Source organism: Thunnus thynnus, chromosome 12, assembly GCF_963924715.1.
Source record: "Thunnus thynnus chromosome 12, fThuThy2.1, whole genome shotgun sequence".
NCBI lineage: Eukaryota > Metazoa > Chordata > Actinopteri > Scombriformes > Scombridae > Thunnus > Thunnus thynnus.
Genome location: NC_089528.1, coordinates 11,185,899 through 11,213,269, shown reverse-complemented (window position 1 = coordinate 11,213,269; position 27,371 = coordinate 11,185,899). Strand labels below are relative to the sequence as shown.

The window sequence follows — 27,371 nt, the reverse complement described above, 5'->3', positions numbered from 1 at the left end:
TAAACTGCAGTTTTGACCGAGTGTTAATACAGACTATATTCAGTAATTAGACACCCAAACCACAACACAACAGTTGAAAATATCGGCTTTTATTTATCCTTTAACAAAAACAGGCTCAGAAGTTACACGTCGGCCTATATAATGATGTATAAAAATGTAATAAGAACACTCTCAGAGACAAAGCAGACGTTACATGTATGTTCTTTGGCTGCAGCAGCCTGCTGGAAGCCAGTGACAGCGACATGTAGGCTGAGACGCTGGCTGAACAGAGGAGAGAAGCTTCAAATGCACTGACTACATCCTTACACTTAAGAGGTATCAGTGTCACAAAAAGGTCTGTCCATTTTAACAAAAACATCTCCAAAAAGAGACACTAACCGATTATTTACCTCTTGCAACATACAGCACGTTAGTTTTCCAGTGATTGTTTTCTGACTCAGTATAAACAAGCATGTGTGGCAGTTACATGGACTACAAATTATTTTGCTCATAGAAGAAAAAAAAGAAGAAGAAAAAAAAAAAGAGTACATACATACAAATGGCCCAAATTAATATGACAAATGGAGGACCTGATATAAAAATACTGACCAACAACATTTACTGAATAACTTACATCAAAACCTCCTGTCACGCTCCAAATGCTGGCCTATGCAATACAGTGAAGTATTTGGGCAATGGGCATATCCTGAGTGTGTGGACTAAAAAGCAAAAACATCCAAGTGCATTTTTTTAATGTCAATATTTAGTTGCACTTGTTGCACAAAAGAAAGACGCCTGAGTCAAAATCATCACGACAACAATGCTGAAGCTCCCCTTTTTAAAGCCGTATGGTCCAATTATATGACTGAACATTTTTCAAAGACTAACTTGCATAGGCAGCACAAACAAACAGAGCAATCATGGACTCTGGGTATGTGAACTGGGTATACAACAGTCATCTGATGCAGCACTTTATTTTATGACTAACTATTTGACAAACTAAAAACTCAACAGGTCCTTAAAGATTTCAAAAGATAACAGTCATTTTTTTTTTAAAATCAATTTCAATCATAACATTTTAAAGGATATGTAGACTAAAGATGTCAAAGCTTCTTGAAAAAAAAAAAAATCTTTACCATGAAAACAAGATTTACATTACATTATATGCTGGAATAACAATCTGAGGATCTTTTTAGAATCTCATATTTGATTTAAGCTGCTGGGCCCCACATAAACAAGATTTACAAAACTGTATCTTGGATGAGAAATTATGCCATAATCTGACTTTTTCAGCTGATCGGTTTTAAATGAGATGACAGTCTAACATATAATTTTATGTGCAATCCATTATTAAAAAAGAAGAAAATCAGAGAAATCTGCCCTACAAAACAGAAAAGGGCATAATGAGGAAGTACAAGTAGAAAAGGTAATAATAAATGTAGTATAATTCTATATAAAATAATAAACATTTGCAGCAGCACATCTCTCGTTTTGAGATCCTCCTGAACTGCTCTCAAATGAGAACTGAAGGATATGTCTGCCAAAGGCAACAAGAGGTACTCACAGCTGGGACTAGAGAAGGAGGGGACACTAATATAAAAAGGGGACACGTTTTGTAAGAAAATAAATGTTAATCAAACGGATGTAACTTTACCCTGCTTGACTGCAGTAGTAAAAGTTAATGACAGTTCTTTTTCCCGTTTCTCTTATCCACCACGATTCACAATTTTTTACCTGACTGACTACATTCTGTCGAACTTAGTTTCATACTTAACTGGTCTGAGAATGAAAAGCATATCACTGGGTTAAAAAAAAAAATCGATCACAATAACGGTTCACTGAAAGCCTAAAGGGTGCAGTGCACTGATGGTTATTTACCCCTGAATAAATGGGGGTTTCTGTAAACATTCAAAGCAGATAATGAGAGTTAAAAGCAGAAGAACACAAATATGGTGGTATTATGACAAAGCCTCGTCTTTATCAATGAACTGTAATCTTTAAACACATGAAGAAGAGACATATGTTTAAATGCACTATACTTACACTGACTGGACTGCACTGAACCAGTAGGCTTTGCAGTAAGCTTAACAGGCAAAACTTGCTTCTGCCTAAACTAAACAAAGGCATATATCAATTAATGCTCTGAATACAGGCTGTGTACACATGTCCTTCGCACAGCCGTACACCTCTTGTAGGCGCTAGTTAAGTGATGATGACAACCGAGACAAGTCTAGGAGGCGGTGACTCCTTCCCACTCCACCAGGTACTGCACCTTGCCGTCCAGGGTGACCCGCCGAGCCAAGACTTTGTACTTTTCCCCACAAGCCAGCCTCCCTGCTGCTCCGAAATAGCTGCTGATGGAGCTCTTGAGGTGGGAGAGCTGGCTGTTGGGGTCCATGCCGTGAACTATGTCTGTGGAGTGCAGCCCTGGGAGCGCACTCAGCATCTCTGTGGCTGAAGGGTGTGGGTCTGCGTGGCTGGGAGGGGGAATCTCCGGGTTTGGGGGCTGCAGGGCCCGTCGTGGTCGCCCACGTTTCCTTTTTAAGGGTGGAGGGGAAACAGGCATGATGCAGGCTGTGGTACGAGTCTTGCTGGAGCTACAGAGGCTGAGGGGTGTTCGATAGGAAAAGAGGAAGTAAAAGAAAACTGATGTTAAATCTGAGGGTAATAACGAAAGAATTTACAAAAAAAAAAGACATGGGATGAGTGTCAAAGTGAGACAGGGGACAGCAGTTGCATAGCAGGCGTACCTGGACTGCCTTGAAATGCTGGTTGAGGTAGTTTCTGTGGTGCTCAGGGCTCCTATGGATTCCACATCTGAGGTTCGAGATGACAGTAAAGATCTGTCACTCCTGGTGTTGTGGAGATGGTAAAAGAGAAAGAAAAAAAAAGGAGGATAAAACATTAGACACAGAAAAAGAAAACTGCTGAAACTTATCATCACTGTACACAGTGCAGAAACCATTTGTCAAGTAATCAGGAAATTAATAGGCAATAATTTTGATCAGAAATCAAGCATTTTAGTTAATTTACAAGAAAAAATCTCAAGCTGGTTTCAGCTGATCAAATGTGTGGATTTATTGCTTTTCTCTATGCTGTTTAGCTTTCAATTAAATATCTGAGTTTTAGGACTGTTGGTTGTTCCATTTAAAGATATCACCTTAGGTTCAGCGGCTTCACCTCAACACAGTGGATTACATTTTGCACCACATTTGCTCACTTACTTGATGGAGGTTAAGTGATCCAATGCGTGGGACTCTAGTGGTAGAGGCTTTCTTAGTTCCTGTTAATGACAAGTAAAAATCATTAGCATTTCTCAGTTCGACAGGTTCTCATTATCTCAGCAGAAACGATAGTTTGTTAGTTTTCTCAAAATAATGGCTGTGTGCGAGCTAAGACCTATACAGTATAATGCCAAAACACCCACCCCTCTCAACAACTATGTATACACCCAGTTTCCGCCCACTAAAAACATACATACAAACGCATGCACACGCACACAAACACACACACCTGGGACAAGAGTTCACTGGAGCGTCGTGGTTTGGCCAGAGCCTCCAGAGAGCGTGTTCCTTGCTTCCTCTTTTTCTTCTTTGTTTTCTTCTCTGTGCCATTGGTTAAAGTACTGCAAGTTCTAGAGCAACAATAACAACATTTCACAACAGTTTCACAAGTAAGGACAGTTGTGCATTAATAACATCTTAACTGTTAAGCAGTCACACTCCCTGAAATGAATTACAGGGTGCAGGACAGTATGAAAACACTGCTCGTTCTAAGTTTTATCACTTTACCCCTCTCTTGCCTAATTTTATAGCTGGGCCAGAAGTATGCCATCAGTCCAACAAAAGCCTTTTGCAAATTCAAGAGCTTACAAAGATGACTGTTAAGGGATATGTGCAGGTTTTAGTGTCATTAACAAATGCTCTATTCATATTTAAAGGTGATGAGAGCCTTACTTAAATTAAGATGCGATATCCCATCCAGCAATTTTAAAACATGTAACTTCAGATCTTCAGAAATACGTCTCACATCTCACCTCATGCCCGTCAGGGCTTTGTTGGACTTGCATCCCTTGATGGTGATCTCATGTGAGGCTCGCTCCATCACTCTGCTGTTAGGCTCAGAGTTGGGAGGAGCAGGAGGGAAACGGATCCTCAGCCCAAACAAATGCTTCTTTTTCTTTACTTCCTTTCCAGACATGAACCTGGCAGCAATAGAAGGAGGAGGGAGAGTAATGATATGCAGAAACACATACGAGTATAAACATAGACAGTAGAAAAGAAAAATGGGAAAGATGTGAATTAAGAAAAAGATAGTGTTGAACACTTTCAGGGATTTAACAATGAACTAATAAAAAGGAATTACTTACATGCTGCTGTTGTTGTTTAATGCCGCCAGAACACTTTCATATCGCTCTGATCTTGGAGTGTTGGCAAGCTGCAGACACAGGGGAGGGGAGGTAACCAAACAGATATAAAATAGATAAAAATGTTTGAAAAATGGTTTTAAAGCTCAAATTGGCAGCCAGTGTAATTTAGAAGTAATTAACCCTCTACGACAAGCTGACCAACAAAAAATGTGCTTTGTTGGTCACATGGTGACTCAGTCATGGACTGGAACTGTGCTGATGGACAAAACAAAAAATGTCTAAAAATTTTTAACGTGTGTGTCCAAAATCGGCCAGCGGCGTATTACAAATGGAAGTTGATGACTAGTCTCCTTACCTCCCCCAGCTGCAGCAGCTCCCAGTTATTATTGATGTAAGTCATCAGGTCCATCTCAGAGTCAAAGTACTTCTTCTTGTGGATCACACTCAAGTTGTACAGACTCAGGTGTGTGACATCCTCCCTGCAAAAGTACAGCAAAATATGTTTTCTTTACTTGATCTGGTTTTAAATGAGTGATCATAACAAGAAAATCATGAGATACACAGGTATAACAGCACTTTTATTATATTTCACTACCATTTGGTTTGAGAGGGGGAATTGTGTCTAAAAGATTACTTTTGAAAGAAGGGCAATCACATGCCTGTGTTCTTTATTAAACAATATACTGTTTTAAAGCAAGACTTTGTGTCAAAGTTAAACATATATTTTTAGAGTCACTTACCATGTGAGAGACAGCCGGCTGAGGTACTCTGGTCCACCCTTGCAAACGGAACAAATAAACCGATAAAACCTGAAGGTGAAGAAACAAGAGATGATGTCAACTTGAAGAGGTCATATTTTGGGGCATAGTGCAGCAATTAAATGCGAGGACATGAAAGGCAGTGTCACACATGCAACAGTAAAAGATAATGTGTCCTGATATATGAAAACACAACATGGAAGTGAGGCAGACCACCCAAAACAAAGCACAGTATTGTTTCCTCCACTGAACTTACAGTATTTTCTTTAGCTGCAGTTTAAAGGGAAACTTGGCCGATTTTCAACCAGCATTGTATCATTACAGTGTGGGTAGTTTATGAAAATGAACGATGTTTAACTGCCCTTCATGTTGCCTGCACCCAGAGCTCCCCGCTCACTTGCCGGCAAAGTCCGCCGGGTGAAGAAAAAAAAGCGTCATCCCACAGACTCAGGAGATCTGCATTAGACTACAAACTACATTGCCTCATTTTCAGTAGTGGTGCCTTCAAGGACAGTAAAATGTGGGTCTCCCAAAACACTCCCATCTACCATGTTATGCCAGCGTTAGGGAAAAGCAGACACTAAAATATCATACTGTGAAATACTTTAAAATATCAGTATATTTGAAAGAAAACTAGATTCATGATAAAAGGCCGAATACTGCAGTGTTGAATCAGAGACAACAGAGTCTGGAAGAGGAAGCAACCACTGGAGCGGAGCGATGTTACAGCTTACAGCAAGTTTCTCTGTGATTCGTCCAGAAGTTGCCAGCACACACACACACACACACACACACACATTATAGTAGTAATAATAATAGTGGCATTTGCACCTATCTCCATAGAGCATGGGCATCTGTAAGCAATGAAGACAGGCCTCATGGAACCACTGCTGACACCTATTACACTGCAGCATCTTCAGATACCAGCTACACAGAAAGAGACAAAGAGAAAAAGAGAGACTGGTTAGCCCGATCAGGTTATATGATATTACAAATCTTAAAACATGGGAATGCAGGAAATTGTGCACTCAGATTCTTGGGTTTCTTCTTTCGAGTTTGGTATTACTCACTCTCCTGGACCTCCACAGTAGCAGTAGCATTGCTGGATGTTAGCCTTGTGTTCGGGGTCCCACACTAGCTCATCCAGCGCGTATGGGAGGGACAGGTGCAGCTCCATGTGTTGCTGATGGTGCGCCTGCTGCAGAAATCCTTTAGCATTCACTCCCCTCCTATGTGCACTCCCCCTCTATGAAACACACAGATAAAAAAACAAACAAACAAAAAACACACACAAAGCATAATTACTCCAAGATGAAGCTACGTACAAAGATCCATAGATTATCTTGTAGCTACTCTACATCTCTTATCTTCATTTTACTATATAGTTAAAGCAGAGCACCTATAGAGTCTCACAAAACAGCTATTTGCAATATAAACACACACTCATCTAAACAAAAAAAATTATACATTCGGCTAAAGGTATTAAATATTTATAGTATTTCAAACTAGAGCTGTACCTTAGGCATAGCAGTGGGCTCACACTGTAAGCAAAGCCACTTTTCATCGGAGTCGATGACAGTGGCATCAATGATGGGAGAGTGGCACAGCTGATGGTAGCCTTAAGACAACAAACACATTTACATGCAGCTGCTACATTAATGAAATAAAAAATTCGATAGTTGATAAAGAATTTTAAAAACTGCTTCCATCAATGTTGGGTATAAACACATCATTGACAGCGCACAGTACCTTGTCCACACTTGTCACAAATGACAATCTCATTGGGTTCTTCTGAAGTTTCATCTTGGCATATGGAGCATACAATGTCATCGTCCTCATCATCCTCATCATCTTCATCTCCTAAAATGGACAGACAAAGGCAGGGCAACGAATCACCACCGTGATACAGGATATTTGTGAAGAAGTAAAAACTAGCCAAGCACCTAAACTAGTGTTTCAACACAGCAAATAAAAACTGTTTACAGGTCTGGATTGTCCAGAGTAACCATGACACAGTTTCTGAAAAGACAGATTAATTAAAAAAAAATAAATTGATGGTAGAAGCACCTCAATACAAAATTCCATGTAGCCCCATAGTGTTGGGGTGATAGCTGAAATTTTAGAGTGCGATATCTAAAAACCTGGACAAAAAAAACAAAACAAAACTATAACTAAACCATCTGCGTGGATACACACTAGGGTGAGAAGATGCATTTTAAAGAGTAATAATACCATGCTATTGGTCTGTTGCACCTATAACCACATCGAACAGTGATGAGGGTATAGTGCAGACGCCACAAGTACATTTCTACACCAGTGCAGCAAAGTGGCAACTTCAGCCACTGGAGGTCAGCAGAAAACATGACTCTGAACTGCTGTTAACTTTTTATATCAGCACCACGAGACTGTACATACAGCTGTGCAGAAACATGTGAATCAGCTCAGAAGAATGAAAAATAAGTCTAAAAAAATTTGCATGGTGGATTTTTTTTTAATTTTTTCCCAATCAGGCTGAACTTCATTATAAAAAAGGAAATTTGGGTCAGACACCAGTCTCTTTGTATATCTCCCCTACACTGATCTTCACACGTGGGCCTGTTCACTGGTGCTGCACTGATGGCAGGCTGACTCTGTGGACAGTTAACTGTCAGCAACAGCAGGGAGATAAGTCTGGCTGACAGGGGTGTGGACAGCACAATACTGATCTAGTAATAAAAGCTAAAATGAAACTGTACATAATCGAAAAAGGTACAAAGTGCAGATGTTACCAGGCAATAAAATAACATACATATTAACAATCACTGCAAATTATCATCAGGGACACACATTTTTATTCAATAGCAAGCTCCAAATATTTCACAATCATGAAGTTGACAGAGCTTACCTGTCTGAATATCCTTCCAGAGAACCCAAGACTTTGAGCGATCTTCAAAAACAACAAAGCATCGCTGCTTGTCCCGATCTATCTGAAGGAGAAAGCAAAAATAGATTTGTTTTCCTAAACACCTCACTGTTTTTAAAACCTTAAAATGCACTGTCCATCTGCAGAAACAAGGAAGCAGCAATTTATTAAATACTACCAAAATAATCTCAATTGTTGTAGGCCATGTCAAACTGAAATGTTTTGGTGATGGTTATGCAATTTGACAAAAGGTTTAACTTAGGATTTCACTGTCTTTCAATATCACAATTTCCTTAGCAATTTTGAAAGACAGATAATCATGATCAGATAATCATGTGTGCTAACGTCTCTGTGTCAACACACTGTATTACCCAATTAGATGACATTGATACCATTTCACCATCTCCAGATATTTATAAGGAGCGTTTATCTTTGCAAACAGAATTTGACACATAACTAACAGACCAGGCTACTGAACTGCTTGTCAAGTCTAGGAGCACTTACTACGAACAAAGAGATAAAGCCAGTAAAGCCATCAGATTCTTAAAATTCGTATATCGTTTGGGATATCATTAGACCCCAGGGGGATGATTGATGAGTTCAAGAGATTTTACCTGTCTTTATATACTTCTGAAAATGAAGCAGAGATATTAGAATTGGATGATTTCTTTCACTCCCTTGCTGTGTTTGTAGTCAGCCATGATTTGGTTAAAAAATTAGAGCGACCGATCACTGTTGAAGAATTGTCTAAAACTGTCAAATCCCTTCAATCCTGGAGAAGCCCAGGGCCTGATGGCTACTGGGCAGAGTTTTATAAAAAAGCTTTTTTCCAAAATAGTCCATATTCTAAGTGAAACGTACAATGAAGCATTTGTAAATGGTACTCTTCCACAGACTCACTCAGGCAATCAATTGGCTTATTCTTAAGAAAAAACAAAGACCCTCTTGACTGTGCATCATACTGTCCAATTAGCCTTTTAAATGTCAACTATAAAATTCTAGCCAAACTCCTGGCAACGCGTCTCAAAATAGTCCTCCCATCAATTCCTGATCAAAACAGGATTTATTAAAAGTAGACATTCTTCAATGATTATTTAATATCATATATAATCCCTCTGTCACCAACACTTCTGAGGCCATTATATTCTTTGATGCAGAGAAAGCGTTTGACCAGGTAAAGTGGAAATACCTTTTTTACACTCTAAATTCAGCTTTGGTTCTAAATTCTTAACTTGGATAAGACTTCTGTACTCATCACCTAAAGCCTCTGTCAGGACTAATAACACTCAATCAGGATGTTTCCCTCTGCAACAGTTGACATGCCAGGGTTACCCTTTAAGTCCCTTGTTGTTTTTCCTCGCCATAGAACCCCTTACAATAGCACTTTGCTCCAACCCTCTCATCAAAAGGTATAGTCAGATGCGGACACTAACACAAATTGTCTATACACAGATGATTTATTGTTATACACATCCGACCTTTCTGTTTCTGTTCCTGCAGCCCTTGCCTTCCTTTGGTCACTTATCAAGGTATGAACTGAATCTTTGTGAAAGTGAACTGATGCCGTTTAATGTGGCCACAAAAAGTTTCTTCTCTACTCTCCCTAAATTCAGTCGACAGCCTAATTCTTCCTTTTATATGGAATAAAAAGACTCCTAAGATACGAAAACAGCTTCTGCAGAGGCCCAAACCAGACAGAGGTCTAGCGCTACTAGATTTCTGGTCCTATTATTGGGCTGCTAATCTTAGGATCATTTAGTACTGATTGCAGACCAGAAATATATCCCCACCCCCACTTTGGCTGGAGATGGAGCCTGCCTCCTCTATAATGGCATCGAGCAGTACGTTCCGAATCCAATACTTCTACTTTTTACTTTTAGTACGAACTGCAGCTGCCCTTACAAAGTACGTACTGTTGCATGCAGTATGCATACATTTGGGACATACTACTTCATCTGCCATTGTGGCATCTGTCAATGCGTCATTGGTCTATGCTCTCTCGGCGGCTCAGTTGTATGTGACGCATCATCTGCTGTGCAGAGGATTGTGGATCAGAGTAGCCAGAATAGCATTCTGGCTCGCAGACTGCGCTGGCATACTAAATAGTATGGTAGTACGGGTATCGGACGAACCCACCATCTTCCCTTGCTCACTCCTCCATTACAGGCTCTTACTACTCCACCACCAAAAATGTGTCAAAACAACATTTAAGATCTGGAATCAATTTAGATACCACTTTGGGTTTCAGACAACCTCTTTTCCCACTCCAGTAGCCTCCACTCCACCCCCCCCCCAATCTATGGTTGATAGTGTTTTCTCAACATGGTCTAGTCTCAATATGAAAAGAATTAGAGATCTCTGTCAATACATTTATTAAGTCTGAGGAATTATCAGTTAAATTTGGTCTCCTCAAACATAATTTTTTTAGAGACCCGGAGTAATGTCCAAAGCATGGATCCCAAATTATATATATATATATATATATATATATAAAATAAAAGTGTTTTCCCTCACACTAACCTTTGTGATTGTCCCCAAGTAAAACAAGCCATCTGACCAGCGGGCCAAGACGTCCTGTCCCTCTGTGAACCTGTCAGACATGTCGTCTTCTCCATACTCCACCCTAGCAGAAAGGCTCGTGGGGGACAAGGAAACAGCCTGCTGCTGCCGCTGGGGGTGAGCTCTCTGATGGACAGACAGGTGATCCACAACCCCTGAGTCTCTGGAAATCATGGAGAAAGGGAAGCGGTGGAAAAGGGAGAGACATGCATTTACAATAGGGAATGAAATGAAACATATTTTCAGGTGGCATGCTGTTCTCTGCATAATTATCAGCTGCCGACAGTGTGTTTGGTGTTTCATTTTACAATTAATAATTATGTATGCAACAATGCGTTCTTTTTGACCAATAATGATCATTTAATCGACAGTCAGGGTACAAAAAAACAGGTACAAGACATAAGCTTGTCACACATGCTTATGAGTTGTTGTTTTTTTTGTTTTTTTTAAATAAGTTATCTCTCAACAATGTAATCTGGACCTTTGCTGAAATTCCTTTTTGAATAGCCAATAGGTTTTATGTCTAGACCTGTGCATCTCTGCTGAAACACAGTCCTGAAATATGTAACGATGATGGAAAATAGAGGTATATCTTGTGTGATTACAGAATATCTTACAAAACAGTGACTGAAAATGAAGCACATGCCATTTCCCGTCCGGTGGATACAAACAACAAGTGATTATACTCATAATTGGTGCTAATTAGTAATTAACCACAATCACGCAGCCAGCTATATGGCTGCAGGACAATGCTGGAGTATTTCTAAAAACCTATCTCGAAACAGAAATAAACGCAAAGGTTATTGTAGTCCATTTTTACCACTTAACGTTGCATATACGCTGACAATTGACAATGACAGTTGTTAATTTGACTTCAAAGTGTACTTAAAGAGTGTAAATAACACTTGATATTTCTATATAGTACTGCAGAAATATATTCAAGCTATGTTAAAGATTGTATGGCTTTTGTTTTTCTGCTCTCTTTAGACACTGTCCGTCAGTCCGAGACTCCCTTTGTTCGGATACTGGGCGATTATGGCCAACCAGCCACTGAAAAAAGGATAAATGAACAGCATGGGATAACGTTGCACGCTGAAATAATGTCTTGTATTTGAATTAGAAAGCAACCAGGGCCTAAATGTTAGCTAGTTAGCTAGTTGATACTAACTGTTAGCATGAATAACCCACATGCAGAGCAGTAACCCCGGCCAGGTCGCTGACCGTCGGACCCTCCCCCCCCAGTACAGGAGGAAAACACGATGACAACAATACCTCATTCGGTCACCTCCGCTTCTACAGATAACAAATACGACAAAAATAACTGGATGTGAGTGACCCCGCTGTTAGCCCACTCCGGAATTTAGTTAATAAAAAGTATGTCTCGAAAACTTGCGGGGCTTGTGCCTTCTTCAGAAAATAACAAACGGCTCGTTTTCCCCAAGCACGTTCGCCATTTTGGTTTCCCGCTGATGACCGGGGAGTGCATTGTGGGAAGCGCTTTAAGTGCCGCGGCTGCTTGTTTCTGCTGCCTTCATCTTTTTTCAAACATTTGAAATAGTAGGCAGGACTTTGACTAAACATACCCGCCTCTTAAAGAAGCACAAGATGTCGTAGTTACTCGAACACCGCACTTTTTTTGTTTTTACTGCGCAGCTTCTTTTGTTGGTGCAGATACATCAGATACAAACTGCCTTTACTGTAAGTGTCATATATATATATAAGCTAACGGTCAGACACGTTCTACGTAGATGACATTAGCAAAGCTTGACCGTGACGTAGCAGAGTTTAAGTGAAATTACAGCCACTCTGTGACGATACAAAATAATGCAGTTGTGACAAGTCATTTTAATTTTTGCATGTTTTGACCGGAAGTCATTTTTTTTGCTTTTGGGCACTTTTTTTAATTATGAAAGACGCAGCGGAAGTTTGTTATACTGCTGCTTGTTAGCTTGACAGCAGCCCCAGACTTCAGCGACCACACACTACATTCACAATGACTCGCTGGCTGATATGAAGGCAGATTGTGCGGCACAAGTGAATGAATGCACTTTGACACATTTGCGTCAGTTTGGTTACTGACCTGAAAACTTCAGATCGGTTTGTTTGTTAGCAGAACAAATTGCGCCTGCGCCCTGAACCTTTCGTTTAGTTTTTTTCCCCCTCCAGCTTTTGGAGGTATGTTGCTCTGCTTGAAAATCAGCAGCTGCTGCGAAGAGCAGAGGCGCAGGCAAAGTGTTAATATCAGACCGCTTCACACGGACAAGACAAGCCGGCAGTCGGGGGCCGAAATCAGATAATATGCATTCATTTGTGCCTGATCTTTGAACGAGGCGTTTTGCACTCATTGGAAGACGTCTCCTCCCGTGTGTTTTGGATGGTCTCCCTCAGCCAGGTCCACGTATTGAGATGATCTATTTTTGTGATGGCGAAGGGTCTATTTCCACGGGCCTGGGTGAAAAAGTCTTTCTACTTCCAGGTAAATATCACTGTTCGATCATTGCTCCATACATTGTGATAGCGTTATGTGCAGCGGGGCTGTGTTTGCATTGATTGTGTAATGGGGGGTCGTCGAGGTGTCACATCAGGCTGACAGCTGGCAGTAAACATTTACGTCCTTAGCCTGCTCTGATGGGCACAGTAGCCGGTTTCATAATACCTGAGGAATGTGACTGCTGGTGAAAGATTAAGTTGACAATCCTTCAGCTGATCCAGAAGAGTTAACACAGATCAGAGAATAGGCCCACCACAGTGTCTGTGTGAAGTAGCTCAGGAGAAATTGTAGTAATGCCAGGATTTATAATATAGGGAGGGAGGAATCGCTGTCGGGACCATTTCATCTTTTTTTTTAAGTTTTCTGCTCCTCACATTTGACTGATTGGCTTCCAAGACTTTCACTCAGCGCTCACAATTGTTTCATCTCCTCCAGTATTGCCAGAGCAGCAGTAATCCTTTTGGTTGGATAATAAAGGTTGAATTTGCAGAATTGGGTAATGCTGGCCTGCTGCCAACAACTACTCCCAGTACATTAAGGCAAGAATACAGGGTCGCATCTGCTCTAGGGAAGCGTAAACATATTGCTGCATTAAAACATATAGTAGAGAACAGTCAGTTTAGTACAACTTTGGGCATGGACAACAGTCTGATTACTGAAGTCCTCTGACAGCTGAGCCATGTGGAGCTCAGGGGGGGGAAACATATTGGCAGAGAAGATTTCTCTATTCATAGGGGAAGTGAGCATATACTGTGTATTTTTAGCCACACTGGTGTTGTGTGAGTTTTTATACAGTATTATGTCATTTGCCAAGGTTGCTGTTATGCACAGCGCCTGTATCTGCAAAGTGGAAAAGAATATACTATACTTGTCAGACATTCATATATTTCTGATCTTACTTCAGTTCAGATACTGTTGGCAGAGGTCTGTTACAGGATATGGTGTGTGGTTTGTACCAACGTTCACAGAGTTGTTCTAAGAAGCAAGTTCACAGGCTTATCTGGATAGATTTGCTGAGAAAAACCCAGAACAGACCGATCCATTTTCAGGGTTTGAGGGAGTCCAGATTTTATCCAAGTTTATCCAGTAAGTCCATTACTGCTCTTTGGAACAGACTCCACATCTACACATTAACACACAGCTTCTGTACTGAAGCTAACCTTGCACTCCCTAAACTCCTAAAAATCTATTTAAACTCAAGTAGGACAAAAGAGCTTTTGAATTTCAAAGCATTTTTTTGATCTACTTGAGTTCAAAAAGCAGCATGAGAGTTTCAGATTTTGTGTCCTTCCTGCTTTGCACAGACAGTTTTGGGTCTTTCTTTGATACTAACATTGCAATTCATAAGCACTGTAAAGACGTTTTGGTTATGTGACAGCATCAGCTGTCTTCTACAGTACGTAATGGGGTAGGGACATCTCAAAGGACAGACAGCTCTGTCTTGAGGAGTTCTGTGGACTTGATAGAGGAGATGGGAGAGAAAATGATGGACAATACTTTCCAATCCCTACATGAAACCCTAAGGGCCTCATCAGGTCTTTCAGCAACAGGCTGCTCCATCCACAGTGTAGGAAGATGACGTGATACTGCAGGTCTTTTGTCCCTGCTGCAGCGGCTGGACTATAAGACAGTCAATACTTCATGAGGGTTAATGCCGAGTAACTGAATATAACTGCTGACAGCAGGTAACCCTACAGTTTGTACTACTGGTTTTGTGCAGATTTCTGTGAGACGTTTTCCTGCCTGCATTAATTATTACTGGCTTCAGTTATCATCAGTGTCTTCATTATCTGCTGTAACCTCAACTGTCTGTACACTAAGATATTTTACACCCTTTTCATTCAGGAGTAGATTTTATTTTGATCTATTTCAATGGTTTCCAAGTCTGGTTCACTTTATTTTAAACATTACTGTACAGCAAATTTTTGCATTTACTTCATTGTATATGGTATTTTCAGATTATATTTGTCAACCTTTTTGACACTTAAATGGGATCAGTGAATATCTAATGCTAGCTTAGCTAAGACAGACACCACATATTAAGTTCCACAGAAGAAGAGACACTGTGAAGGACCATAGAGAGTAAGGGACGGATTAAGCTTTCTGCTGCTCGGGTTTCACTTCTTTAACTTCGAGGCTACATCATGTGTTTGCATAGACTTGCCAAGACACACTAAACAGGCAGCATGCGCACATGACTCAAAGTCAGTCACCCGTTACTATGTCAGTTTCACATATTTTTGGCCTCAATGGCTTTCCGTATATTTCAAACATTGTCCTTTATCTCACCATATTGTTTGTGTGTGTTTCATTCATGTACACACAGCACCCACATACGTGCCAAATGATCTGATAGTAGTGTGTAGTTGTTTTGTACTCCCCTGATACCTCCTGTGTCCCCCCTGGAGGCCCACAACTATCTGTTTGTTCATCTCTTCAGGACACAGCGTTGAAAAACAGCAGCTCTGAAGAGGGGCTGTCTCTCTGGTTCTAACCTCTATGTGCTGTTAAAGTTGTAATGGATGATTTGGCAAAAAATACCAAGGGGACAGCGAGGCAAGGAAATTACGGTTTTCCTGTACCTCCTTTTGCTTTTTTGTGAAGTCTGTAGTTCAAAGTGGAGATGTGTTGCATATTTTATGGGAACAAACTCCATGAAAAAGCCCCAGACCTCATAAAGGTTTTTATCATGTTCAAGACCTGCAAAGAAGTCACACGCCTTAAAAATTCTAATGAATCTAAACTAATGACATCAATTAGACCGTTTGCTCTGATTCTCTACTTTCTGCCTCAGTTTATATGAGCCCAAAACAGACAGATCTTCTGTCCAGACCAGAGCTGTTTATACAGCACAGTGATCACAGCGCACCAAAGATAAAGAGGTTTTCGACTCTGTCCCTGCCGCACCGGGTGCATATTTTGTTGGGATTTGGAAACAGTGCTGAAGCTGAATCGAGGAGCCCAGCTCGCTGCCAAGATACACAACATAAGCTGTTCCTGCCATGTGATCAGAGTGAGAATCAAAATCACTTTATCCCCCGAGTGCAGTAATAGTGGTTGCAGAAAAACTCCCTGCAGTTTTGTTTTAGTAAAAAGTCACAAACTGTAGCTGACACAGCAAGTTTGACCTAAATTCTATTTCACCGCTCCGCTGCATGTTTTTACTCAACATGGACAAACACACACCGGATGATATTCACATTCACACTTGTATTAACAATTGTATTTCATAGTAGTCACTGACTGTATGTACTGCTGACATGATTAATAGATTTGTCAATAAAAATCAGTTCTTATTTGGATACCAGCAAATATTTGCTCTATACGGTTTCATCATTTGAGAGTTGTTACAAGAGTTGTTTTGATTTACTCAGTTTTATAAGATTATAAATGCAAGACTGAAATGTTTCATTCAGATGTTGTTCAGAAGCAATTCTAAGACATTACTCTGGTAACATTTGATGGGAATTCATTATTTTCTGGCATTGTAGTGTAAATACCTAATATGTTCAAAAAAAGGATAGTAAATGGATCGAAATAAGTCATTAGTTGTAGATCTACATGTTTATCTTGTTCTATTCTTTTCAACTGTGTTGCCTCACTTTTAGTTTTTCTTTTGAGTTGAGGTTTTTCTGTAAGTCTTTGCACCTTCAATGTTATCTACACAAAGTGTGAGGTCTTACTATATTTAAGAGTTTTTATCACTACACTTAAATAAGTTCCTGACTGCATTAACTCGCACATTGTCACAGGAACAACAGGACCTCTGTCCAAGAGTGTATTGTAAGACATGTGATGCGCATCCTGTGACACGGGCTGTAATTTGATTTTTTTCATGAATCAGATTGGCATGTCACATTGGAACAACTGGATCTGCACCTCAGAACCGTTCTCCAGTTTAACGAGCTACTTTTGCAAACGGCAACTAATCAGCCAGCCAGCACCTTGTTATTGGTCACCCCTCATGCTGTCACCATGGTAACCTATTATGTGATTAGGGTTGATTAGGAAGTGCAGACCTGTTGTTTGTATCTTTGCCTGTATAACACGTTAATACAGGTAGTACATCTTAATATGGACACACAGAAATGTAGTTTCATAACAACATGAATTGAGAAAATACATTAAAATTGTGAGGACTGCACAGTAGGGTGATCTTATTTATACAGAGATTATTGGACTAATCTATGCTTGGTCAGTCTGACTGTAAGGGAAGAACATTTTCATGATCTGATCCATTTCTGCTCACTCTCCACAGGCTCGGATCTCCTTTGTGCGGGTGAAGTATCTGTTCCTCACATGGCTGACTGTGCTGGTGGGGAGCTGGGTGCTCTACGTGCAATACTCTGCCTACACAGAGCTGTGCAGAGGACACGAGTGCAAAAACGCTATTGTGAGTAATCACGTTCTGTTTAGATCTCATTATTCTATTTTTAAAATCGACTTATAACCACAATTTGTTCAAAGACGTTGTCCACTATATGCATGAGCATCACACGTGTTTGATGTAATATGTCAGTTTCAGGAATTCAGAAGTGGTTGCTAATGATTTCTCAGGTTTGAAATGCAGACTTGACCTCTGATGTCTTTGTGGCGAGCAAAACATGTTATTTGAGTTGAATAAAATGAGGACAAGACTTGAAGATAAACCACACTTGTCTGAACTCTCTCTCTGTCTTTCTCTAAGTGTGATAAATACAGGAGAGGAATCATCGATGGCTCTGCCTGCCGTAGTCTGTGTGATAAAGAAACACTCTACATGAGCAGGTGTCTGTCAACACTGCCAAACAACCAGGTAAGAGATCATTTCACATCAATATTTTTTGGGAATAACACATGTGACTGTGTGGTTATAGTCCATCCTTTACCACTGTTTGATCAGGTGTATACAGGAAGTTGGGGAGACCATGATGGGATTATTCGCTGTAAGTTGGGGGAAGTTGTGCACTATGAGCTGGGCGAGGAGCTGGAGCCACGGAGGGAGGCCCCCGTGTTTGACAAGCCCACCAGAGGCACATCAGTGGAGAAGTTCAAAGAGATGGTCTTTAATCACCTCAAGGTAAGCGACCTTACTCGAGATGTTCAGAAACTACAGAACAGTTTGTGCTGAGTCTGAGACGTGAAGGACTAAAGCCTGAAACATTTTTTCAGTTGCATTCTGTTACAGTAGATGACATTTTTTCTGTCTTTCTTTGTCCACCAGTCCAAGCTTGGAGAGCAGGCTAACCTCGCCAGCCTGGTCAGCCAGATCCTCTCTGTCGCCGATGGCAACAAAGACGGACGGGTGTCACTGCCAGAAGCCCGCTCTACATGGGCCCTCCTACAGATGGACGAGGTATAAAAACGGGCTGCTGAAAAGGAAAATGAACAACTTTTCCTGACCTGTTGTTGTCTTATCGCTCAGTGTGGAAGAGCGAGTGTGTGTGTGTGTGTGTGTGTGTGTGTGTTAACGGGAAATTAGACTTGAATCCAGCTGCAGATAGATTAACAGGTTTCTGCTGTGTTCTTTGAGGTGCTGCTGGGCCTGCTGCTCCAGGACCGTGGACACACTCCTCGCCTCCTGGGCTACTGCGGGGACCTCTACATGACGGAGCGTGTCCCCTACGGGCCCCTGTACGGTCTGTCTCTACCCTGGCCGCTTGTATCCTGGGTGCCTAGTGGAGTACAGCGCACTATGGACCAGTGGTTCACCCCCTCATGGCCTCGCAAAGCTAAGATCTCCATGGGCCTGCTGGAGCTGGTGGAGGACATCTTCCATGGCACCTACGGCAGCTTCCTGATCTGCGACCTGGCAGCGGCACACTTTGGTTACACTGACCACCACGAGCTCCGCCTCACTAACGCTAAAGCGGTGGTTCCTGAGGATGAGTTCAGACGCACCATGCGAGCGCTCAAGTGTGAGACAGATGCCGACTGCCTGTATGGGGTGGACTGCCAGACGTCCTGCGACGTGTCAGAGAAACGGTGTAGGGAGGAGCCGGTCCAGCCAAATTTGGCAAAAGCATGCAGCACACTGAAGGATTACCTCCTGCGTGGGGCACCGTCAGCACTGAGAGAAGAACTCGAGAGGCAGCTGTACGCCTGTATGGCTCTAAAGGGTAATGCTGGACAGATGAACATGGAGCACTCACTTATCCTCAACAACCTGAAAGCTCTGCTGTGGAGACAGATCTCACACACCAAGGACTCGTGACGAGGAGAGGAAGTCCTTCTCAAATAATACCAGTCAGCTCTTCAGATGGAGCTGAGTGGTAATAATGCTGTGATACAACATGTAAGAGTAGCAAATTTAATGAAGTCGTTTTTATCAACTGTCAACACTAATGAATGGACAGACCGATGGAGACTCTACCTCCTCTATCCCAATCTCAGAATTCCAGTTTCAGAAGTTCGGGGCCTGGAAAATATGTCTGAGTACTTTGAGATGTTGAAATTGAAAGATTGCATGTTGCCATCAGTCACACTTAAAATAGTTCTTTCAACCACAGTGTATTGTATTGTATTGTTCATTACAGAGGAATGTTTCGGGGGCACTGCTGGAAAAACAAACTTGTAAACAGTGTTTTACTCTTGTTAGTCTCTGTGCGCTGGAAGACTAAACAGCTATTTCTCTGGCAAAAATCATGCTGTTATGTCCGGGCCAACATGGCTCATCGTAGAGAAGCTGAGGAACACAAGGATTATGAAGGAGTGATTATAGCTATAAAAAGCTCCAGTTTACAATGGAATGAAATTAGGGCTGCAACTAAGATTATTTTCATAACTGATTAATCATTTTGATCTATTTCCCTGAGTCCAGGTGACGTCTTCACATTGCTCGCTTTGTCTGACCAACAGTCCAACACCAAAGATAAATTTATAACAGAGGACTGAGAAAAACTGTAAATATTCACATTTGAGAAGTTGGGACCAGCAAATCTTTGGCACTTATGCTTAAAAAAAAACTTAAATGATTTATTCATAAATTATCAAAATAGTTACCAATTAATTGACTTTTTCATCTCCAAATGAAATTGCACTATTTTATGTTATTTGTTATAAAATTCCCCAAATTTCCTTCCTCCAAGCTCGCTTTTCAAACTCAGCTGTGAGCTAAAATGGGATTTTAGGACTTAAAGATGCTATTGAGCACTGTACAGATGGGTGAAAAATGAAAGGAGAAACTTTTAAATGAGTGTGGAAACATGAATGCAGATGCTTCCATTCAGAGCACAAGTGGTCATGGAGTAGTTTAATAAGCGTGAAAAAGATGTGAATCATGTGCTACAGCCTTTACAATCACCAGATCTCAACCCAACTGGGCACTTATGGACGACTTCAGACTAACATGTTAGTCAGCAACACCAAATGAAGGAGTATTGGAAGAATGGCAAGAATTCATCCTTTTCCTGGAGCACTGAAGCTGTTATGAGAATCGTGGTGGATTTTCCTCTCATTTGTCATCCATTGGAATGATAACATGTCGGGTCAGTAGCTTAAAAATGGACAACATGAAGGTATTTGTCAGTATTAGTCAGTATTCTTCACTATGCTGTAAAGTCTCTACACCTGTAACCCTAGTGACATCATCAATGCTGCATCACTGACACGAAGAGAAACGTTAATGTATATTTGTGAATGTTACCTACTTGTATTTTTTTTTCTCTAGGAAGAGGATTTGTGGTAATGTACTATAATCATGTTATTTTTGGATTTCACCTGTCACAGTGCCATAAGAGAAAACGCTGAAATCATTTTTATGAATGTTAAAGCACCATTGAAGGTGGTGATCTTTATCAAATTTTGTGAATGCTGTAGAAAAAGATGACTTTTCATGATCCCTTCCAGACGTCGCTGATATGAAGTGAATGAGTAGCGACTTGTTTAACCACTTAAAAACAGACATGGACCTGTAATTTCCAGAAAACTGAGCAAGCGTGTGGTCAACACTGCTGTTTGAATTTTAAAAATGTTTAAAAAAAAAAAAAGTGTTTACTTATTGAAGAAACCAGCATGATTTTGCACAATTAAAACTGCATACCACTTCACTGTAACTTGTCAAATCTGTCAAATACACTACTACACCATAAGCCATCATACTTTGAGTTGTTGTGTGGATTAAAAGATTATGACTGTCGATATTAGTCGTGGGTGTAATTTGAACATGAATCAAAAGTAAACAAGGTAGTGACATTCCCAAGTATACACACAAGTATTGACGGACACAGAGAAAAGCTTGAGTTTGCAATAAATTTATTTGTCTGTGATGTGTGTTGTGTCTTCGTGGTGGAGCGCCACGCCGAGCCCCTAACCGTCCCCTTCTTCTTGTTCTTGTGCTCGTAAGAAGCTGGCCTTTTTCTGGGCGACGCGGTCCTTCCTCTGTGCCAGAGATAACTTGGCGCGATTCCACCTGCCCGGAAAGAGGGACAACAGCAGCACCATTAACATTCAGCACAACAGCGGTGGGAAATGTTTGCCCGCTCAGCACTGGGATCTTCCCAGTTAAAGCTATTCAGTACTCTTGACAGGGAGTTGGCGTTGAATGAGGGCGGTTATTTTCCCCAATAGTGTGATGTAGGCATTTAGATTAAATAACGTGGAAATTAGGAACCCACCTCTTCTTCTTGATGTCTTTTTTGGGTTTCTTTTCGTGTACGGGGTTTGCTCTGATGGCGGCGTGTGCTTTTTTGTACATTTCCTCTACCTGAAAAGAACAAACACATTCATGTTTATGCACCAAGTCGATACATTTCACTCTGCGCACGATGATCCGTCTTGCTTCTCTCAGCCCCGTCTTGAAAGGACAGTAAACATCAGCCAATGCAAATGAAGGACCAACTACATTTTGCTCAGCGTGCTTTGTATCATCATCAAGAAGCAAAGAACCAGTAAATACAGCAGTGACAAACTACTGATAAATGTATGAGCTCTGACTAATGTACACGTAGAGTGGGTAGAAAACTTTGGGGAATCTATCGATTGACCACAGTGTGTAAGAGCAGAAGAGGCTGTGGTTACGTGCAGCATCAGACCAGATTTAATTTGCTTCTGCATCTGACAGTTTGATACATGATTTGGCACCTGTGCAATATTTAAAATGGTAACTATTTTTAGAAAACGGCATTGTACATATCCTTTGTAGTTGTGGTTGGAGCCGTGTCAATGTGCACTAATGATTCAACAGTGGAGACGTGACAAGTCATTTCCACACTGAGCTTCAGAGATGTTTTGGATGAAACTGCAGTATGAGTCCACTGATACAGACCAATATCAGAGAGAAAAAATAATAATGATAAAACATAAACAAGTGTTGAGAATCCCTTAAATTAGGTAATTAATGAATTGTGATCAATATATTTACTGAGTGGGATATTTTAGATTAAAAAGTGCAGTGCACTCTGGTGGACAAACTATGTAACAGACTGTTTTATAAACTACCTCAAAACATATTGTTGGCATTACTTACTGGCAAACATATAAGCTAATACTGAATATCAATGCCCATGTTTCCTACTGTTGGTACTTTACTAGATAATTTACTACTTGAAGAAATAAATTAAAATATAGTTTATTTTAGTCATACATAGTAAAGTCAAAATTCCTAATTGAATATATCAGCTTTGTCGCAGCGTAGCGTTACAAATATATCTGTAATGTTTTATATTGGACCGTCAAATCACCTGACAAGTCATTTCATACATCTCAGCCGTTTCAGCAAGATTTATAATTCAGGGGAATTCATATTTAGCAAGTCTGGTCGTTAGATTGGATGCTGCACTTGTAACCATGGCCACAGACGCTCTACTGACGTCTCACGTGTCCCCTTAAACGTACTGTGTCTGGTGTGACTCCGTTCTTGATGAAGCGAGAGAACTGTTTCTTGTAGGCGTCCTCGTCCTCCTCCATCAGGTAAGACATGTAGTCGGCCACATTCATGCCCATGATGTGTTTCCGGTGCACCTCCGCGTTGAATTCTTTACTCTCTGTGTCGTAACCAGGGAAGCGTTTTAAACTAGAAACAAGAAGGAGAAGAGATCACATCTGGATTATTAACAGAGTCTGACAATTCAGCACTTCAAAACACTTGATGATTCTTTTATTTTTACAGAACATCATGTCATTATAGTTATTCTGCTCTTCTGTTAGTCATCCTGGGAGGACAAACCATTTGTAAAACAGATAAAAATGATCAATGTGTGCAATATGGCTTTTAAATCTGTAAATAAAAAAATGTTTTACAAGCAACAGCCATCAAATATTATTTTGATGGATTACATCCGTCAACCGATAACTCAAAGATGGACGTGTGCTTTGGTTCGTCTTGCTTCTCTCAGCCCCGTCTTGAAAGGACAGTAAACATCAGCCAATGCAAATGAAGGACCAACTACATTTTGCTCAGCGTACTTTGTATCATCATCAAGAAGCAAAGAACCACCTCGGCCACATGGACACCAGTCAGTTACCAGTCACACATGTGTAGGTATGAAAAATATGCTTTTGTGAGGCTCCATTTAGTGCAAAAATGTGTATTTCTGCGCAAACTGAACTCTTTCATTATACTCTGAATTGGTGACAGATTTTGTTTGGAAGTAAAATTAAGAACACATTCTTGTTGTTGCAGCATATCAACACTCTGACCCCTCACCTGAAACCCTCAATCAGTCTTTAACATCAATATTAAGCAGCGTGTACCACATCACATCCTACCAGCCATTGTTTCATACAGACCTGTGAGGAATAGCCAGCCCTCCGTCGACTGCTCCCTTCAGCGCTCCGAACACCTTGTTCCCTGTGGTCGTTCTGGCCAGGCCTGCGTCCAGGTAACAGGTGAAGGCACCCGGCTGACCGTCCACACTCTCCACGTTGAACTCATCCCCCGTCACCTCCACCTGGCCCTCGTACACCTGGTCCATGCCGAACTTGTGCAACAGCTGAGAAAAAAGGAGACGGGAAAACACATGAATAAGATGGACGATGAGAAAAAAAATCTGTTCCACAAACTAACTTGGAATCTGATGACTAATCTGACCGGTTGTGAAACACTGATGGTACACAACTGACGTCTGACCTGCTGTTTCAGCACAAATATCACAGTCACATTCATGTGCTGGCTGCTGACACCTGCAGATTTCTCTACGTGTTTTCTTACCCGGCGGGCCAGCAGCAGCCCGGTGCAGTAGGCCGCAGCGTAGTTTGTGAGGCCTACAGTGATGCCATATTTGGGCAGCTCGTGGGAGTAAGAAGCACACACAATCTGGTCTCCTTCAATCTTTGCATAGGCAATCTGGAAAAAACAGACAAGACAGGAGAGTGTGAATCAGGTCATTGTTTCAAAATGTGAGCCCATGAGTTTCATTCAAGTCTCTCAGACACTGACCTGGCAACAGATGTCCCTGTTGGAGAACCTGACAATCATCCGGTACTTGGGTGTGTTGTACTTGTTCTTGTCCTGCACAACCAGGCGCTTGCGGGCGAAGAAATCAGTTTTGCCCTCTGTTAAACAAGATGCAAAGCCAGGGGTCACTTATAGGCTGCTTTTAAACAAACTTAAGAGCCTAACTTACTGGTGCATGCTCAGTATGCAGGCTGGTGTACTGGGACTGTGTACTTACCTCTCCTTCTCCTGAATTTGACTTCATATCTCTTGAAGTAGGCCTTGCTCTTCACCACCTTAACGAAACCCTGACAAGAAAAGAAGAGTCAAGATGTTACATTTCCGTTCATTAACACAGCAGACGTTACGTGTTTTAAGCGTCACAGTGTTGACACTGGCATGTAATTGAGGTTAAATAAGTGGGGTTATTTAATGCTCTGGATTTGCAGGAGGTTTCATCAGCCATTCATGAAGCGCCACGCTGGAGCTGAGCGGCTCGCCGGGCCGGACAGCCGAGCAGCCGCAGACATCCAGCAGCATCTAACCCTCACACCGCTGGAAACACACTCGCCTACTATCACAAACATCTGTACACACACACGCTGCCTGTATTGACCATCCATCGAGACGTTTCACTCACCATTTTGGGGGATTTTGCTTCTCTTCCTCTCAGACTCTGAAGTCGTCTCTGGGTTGCGGAAGCCTGACGTTGCAAGTTTTTTGCTGCTGCAGCAGCAGCAGCTCCCCCTGCTGCACCGGAGTACGACAGCACACCCGAACCGACAGGGGGCAGCAGGGCCTCATTCACGTCCTGCTACACTGATTTAGTGTTCTCTCTTTGCTCAAGGTGAACAAGGTGATGACAGAAGATTACAGTATAGTTTATTACATTATCATGTTACACAGTTTGTTTTTTGTTGACTGTACCTAAAGTTCAAATAGAGTTTGGTAAAAGAGCTTTTATGTATGCTGCTCTGTGTACTTGGAATCTTCTACAAAATGAGATATGGACCGGTGTGTAGGATTTAGTGGCATCTAGCAGTGAGGTTGCAGATTGCAACCAACTGAATACCCCTCATCCTCTCCTTCCAAGCATGTAGGAGAACCTGTGGTGGCCGCAAAACTTGTGAAAAACACAAAAAGCCCTCTCTGGAGTCAGTGTTTGGTTTGTCTGTTCTGGGCTTCTGTAGAAACATGGCGGTACAACATGGTGGGCTCTGTGGAAGAGGACCCACTCCCTCTGTAGATATAAAGGGCTCATTCTAAGTAAAAAAAACACAACAATTCTTAGTTTCAGGTAATTTTACACTGATGAAAACATACTTATGAATATTATATTCCATTTCTGTCAATAGATCCCCTTAAATCTTACACACTGGTCCTTTAAAATTACTGTCATTGGTTTAAAGCTTTGCTGCAGGAACTCTTTTCATCATCTTCTATCTGCCAATGTCAGTGGGGTTTCTCTGAGGTTTTTTTATGCCTCACATTGCTGCTGTTTCTCATTTCAGTTCAAGTATTGGTTGGTATTTTTATTTTTTCCTTTGTTGTAGTTTTGTTCATGATTTTATTATTTTATATTGACTGACGAGAGGTCTGTCTGTACTTGTTTTTATGTTGTTTCTCTGAAATTTTATGTTGCTGCCTGTCTTGGCCAGGACACTCTTGCAAAAGAGATTTTTAATCTCAGTTTTCCTGGTAAAATAAAGTTTAAATAAATAAAAAAAATATATATATATATTATATAAACCTAATAAAATATTAATGCCAATGGAAAATAAAAGAAAATAAAGAGATCTGCTCGGAAATTGTCCAAATAACATGAATGTTGACCTTGAAAACTGCTGTTTTTGGAGAAAACTTGAGCCAGTTGGTTAATAGTTCTTTCCAGTTAAATAATAATAACAATGTTAACAAGTACAAGTACAACACCGTTCATACACAAAATACAGCTCAAAGTGCTCTACAAAAGGATCATCACATTGTACAGTTACAAGATAAAAGTGCATTTAAATAGAGGATGGAAAGTAAATGATAAACAGTTAAAAACAGAACAGTAATAACATATTCAAGGTGAAAGCAAGGCTAAAAGCAACAAGTGCTAAAAAGTCTCAGTTGAGGCTTGTGAGATCAGCTCTGATGATGTATCATCTGCACATGTTGTGAAATCAAGTGATTTGGGCTGGAAAAATGTAAATGATTTCATCATAATATTTGACTCCTGAATCAGAATCTGAGGCATACTTTTGTCTGAGCTGGCTGCACACCTACGCACAAACATCCTGGACATTATTATCATGCGGGAAGTCGTTTAATGTCTCAGTTTTCTACCTTGAATGATATTACAACTTTGTCACTTATGCTATTATAATTGAAACAAGGACGCCTTTGTTGAGTTAGAAGGTTCATAAGGTCTTTTTCTCAATAGATGACTGATTACTTGAATTCTAAACGTTTTTGATGTGGTAAGAAAGTAGTTATGTTAAGTGATAATAATGAAGGTCCTGGAATGATTTGGGATCACGTGATGACATTCAACATTGCATTTACCTGTATCCAGATAACAGGTGAAGGCGTCTGGCTGCTCTAACTGCCATGTCATCACTTTTTTGAGTCTATAATTGAGATGATTTCATAACTTGGTAGCCTTTATACATCACATAAACCATATTATCACCAGTACAGATAATCAACTAAACATAATGTTTAATTATGAGGTTCCGTACTATAGTTGTGCCCTCCACTGCCCTAACTATGCATTGTTTTTGTTTAATCCTAAAAATGGAAAACTGTATAAAAAATAGGATCCTTGTCAATGTGGCTAAAAGTTTATATTAAAGAGAGATGTGAAGGAGATAAAACTAATCTAGAACTAAAAGATTTTGTTGATTAACTTAAATAAAATGTATAATGCTACAATAAATCTTTGTTCATGCTGCTCTTCATGATTTAATCACTTC

At 40.8% G+C, this 27,371-nt stretch overlaps 3 protein-coding genes across 3 annotated transcripts; 1 reads left to right on the top strand and 2 right to left on the bottom strand.

The window, feature by feature from the left end:
* Positions 1–73: 73 nt before the first annotated feature.
* On the bottom strand, positions 74–12,042 carry mtf2 (metal response element binding transcription factor 2). Its single transcript, XM_067605434.1, has 15 exons — positions 11,840–12,042; positions 10,529–10,730; positions 7,991–8,072; positions 6,856–6,966; positions 6,624–6,724; positions 6,177–6,352; positions 5,938–6,033; positions 5,089–5,157; positions 4,704–4,827; positions 4,349–4,416; positions 4,016–4,183; positions 3,493–3,613; positions 3,204–3,262; positions 2,730–2,831; positions 74–2,585 (listed from the first exon to the last, which is right to left on the bottom strand). Exons 1-15 carry the CDS (start codon positions 11,842–11,844, stop codon positions 2,210–2,212), a joined length of 1,860 nt encoding a protein of 619 aa, XP_067461535.1. The 5' UTR covers positions 11,845–12,042; the 3' UTR covers positions 74–2,209.
* Positions 12,043–12,393: 351 nt separating this feature from the next.
* dipk1aa (divergent protein kinase domain 1Aa) lies at positions 12,394–21,304 on the top strand. The gene is made up of 6 exons (XM_067605435.1): positions 12,394–13,043; positions 17,317–17,451; positions 17,746–17,853; positions 17,941–18,117; positions 18,262–18,393; positions 18,571–21,304. The coding sequence occupies exons 1-6, from the start codon at positions 12,990–12,992 to the stop codon at positions 19,249–19,251; spliced, it is 1,287 nt and encodes a 428-aa protein (XP_067461536.1). The 5' UTR covers positions 12,394–12,989; the 3' UTR covers positions 19,252–21,304.
* rpl5a (ribosomal protein L5a) lies at positions 21,274–25,207 on the bottom strand. The gene is made up of 8 exons (XM_067605437.1): positions 25,052–25,207; positions 24,650–24,719; positions 24,415–24,530; positions 24,187–24,321; positions 23,766–23,968; positions 22,872–23,049; positions 21,653–21,741; positions 21,274–21,447 (listed from the first exon to the last, which is right to left on the bottom strand). The coding sequence occupies exons 1-8, from the start codon at positions 25,052–25,054 to the stop codon at positions 21,345–21,347; spliced, it is 897 nt and encodes a 298-aa protein (XP_067461538.1). The 5' UTR covers positions 25,055–25,207; the 3' UTR covers positions 21,274–21,344.
* Between the last annotated feature and the right edge of the window lie 2,164 nt (positions 25,208–27,371).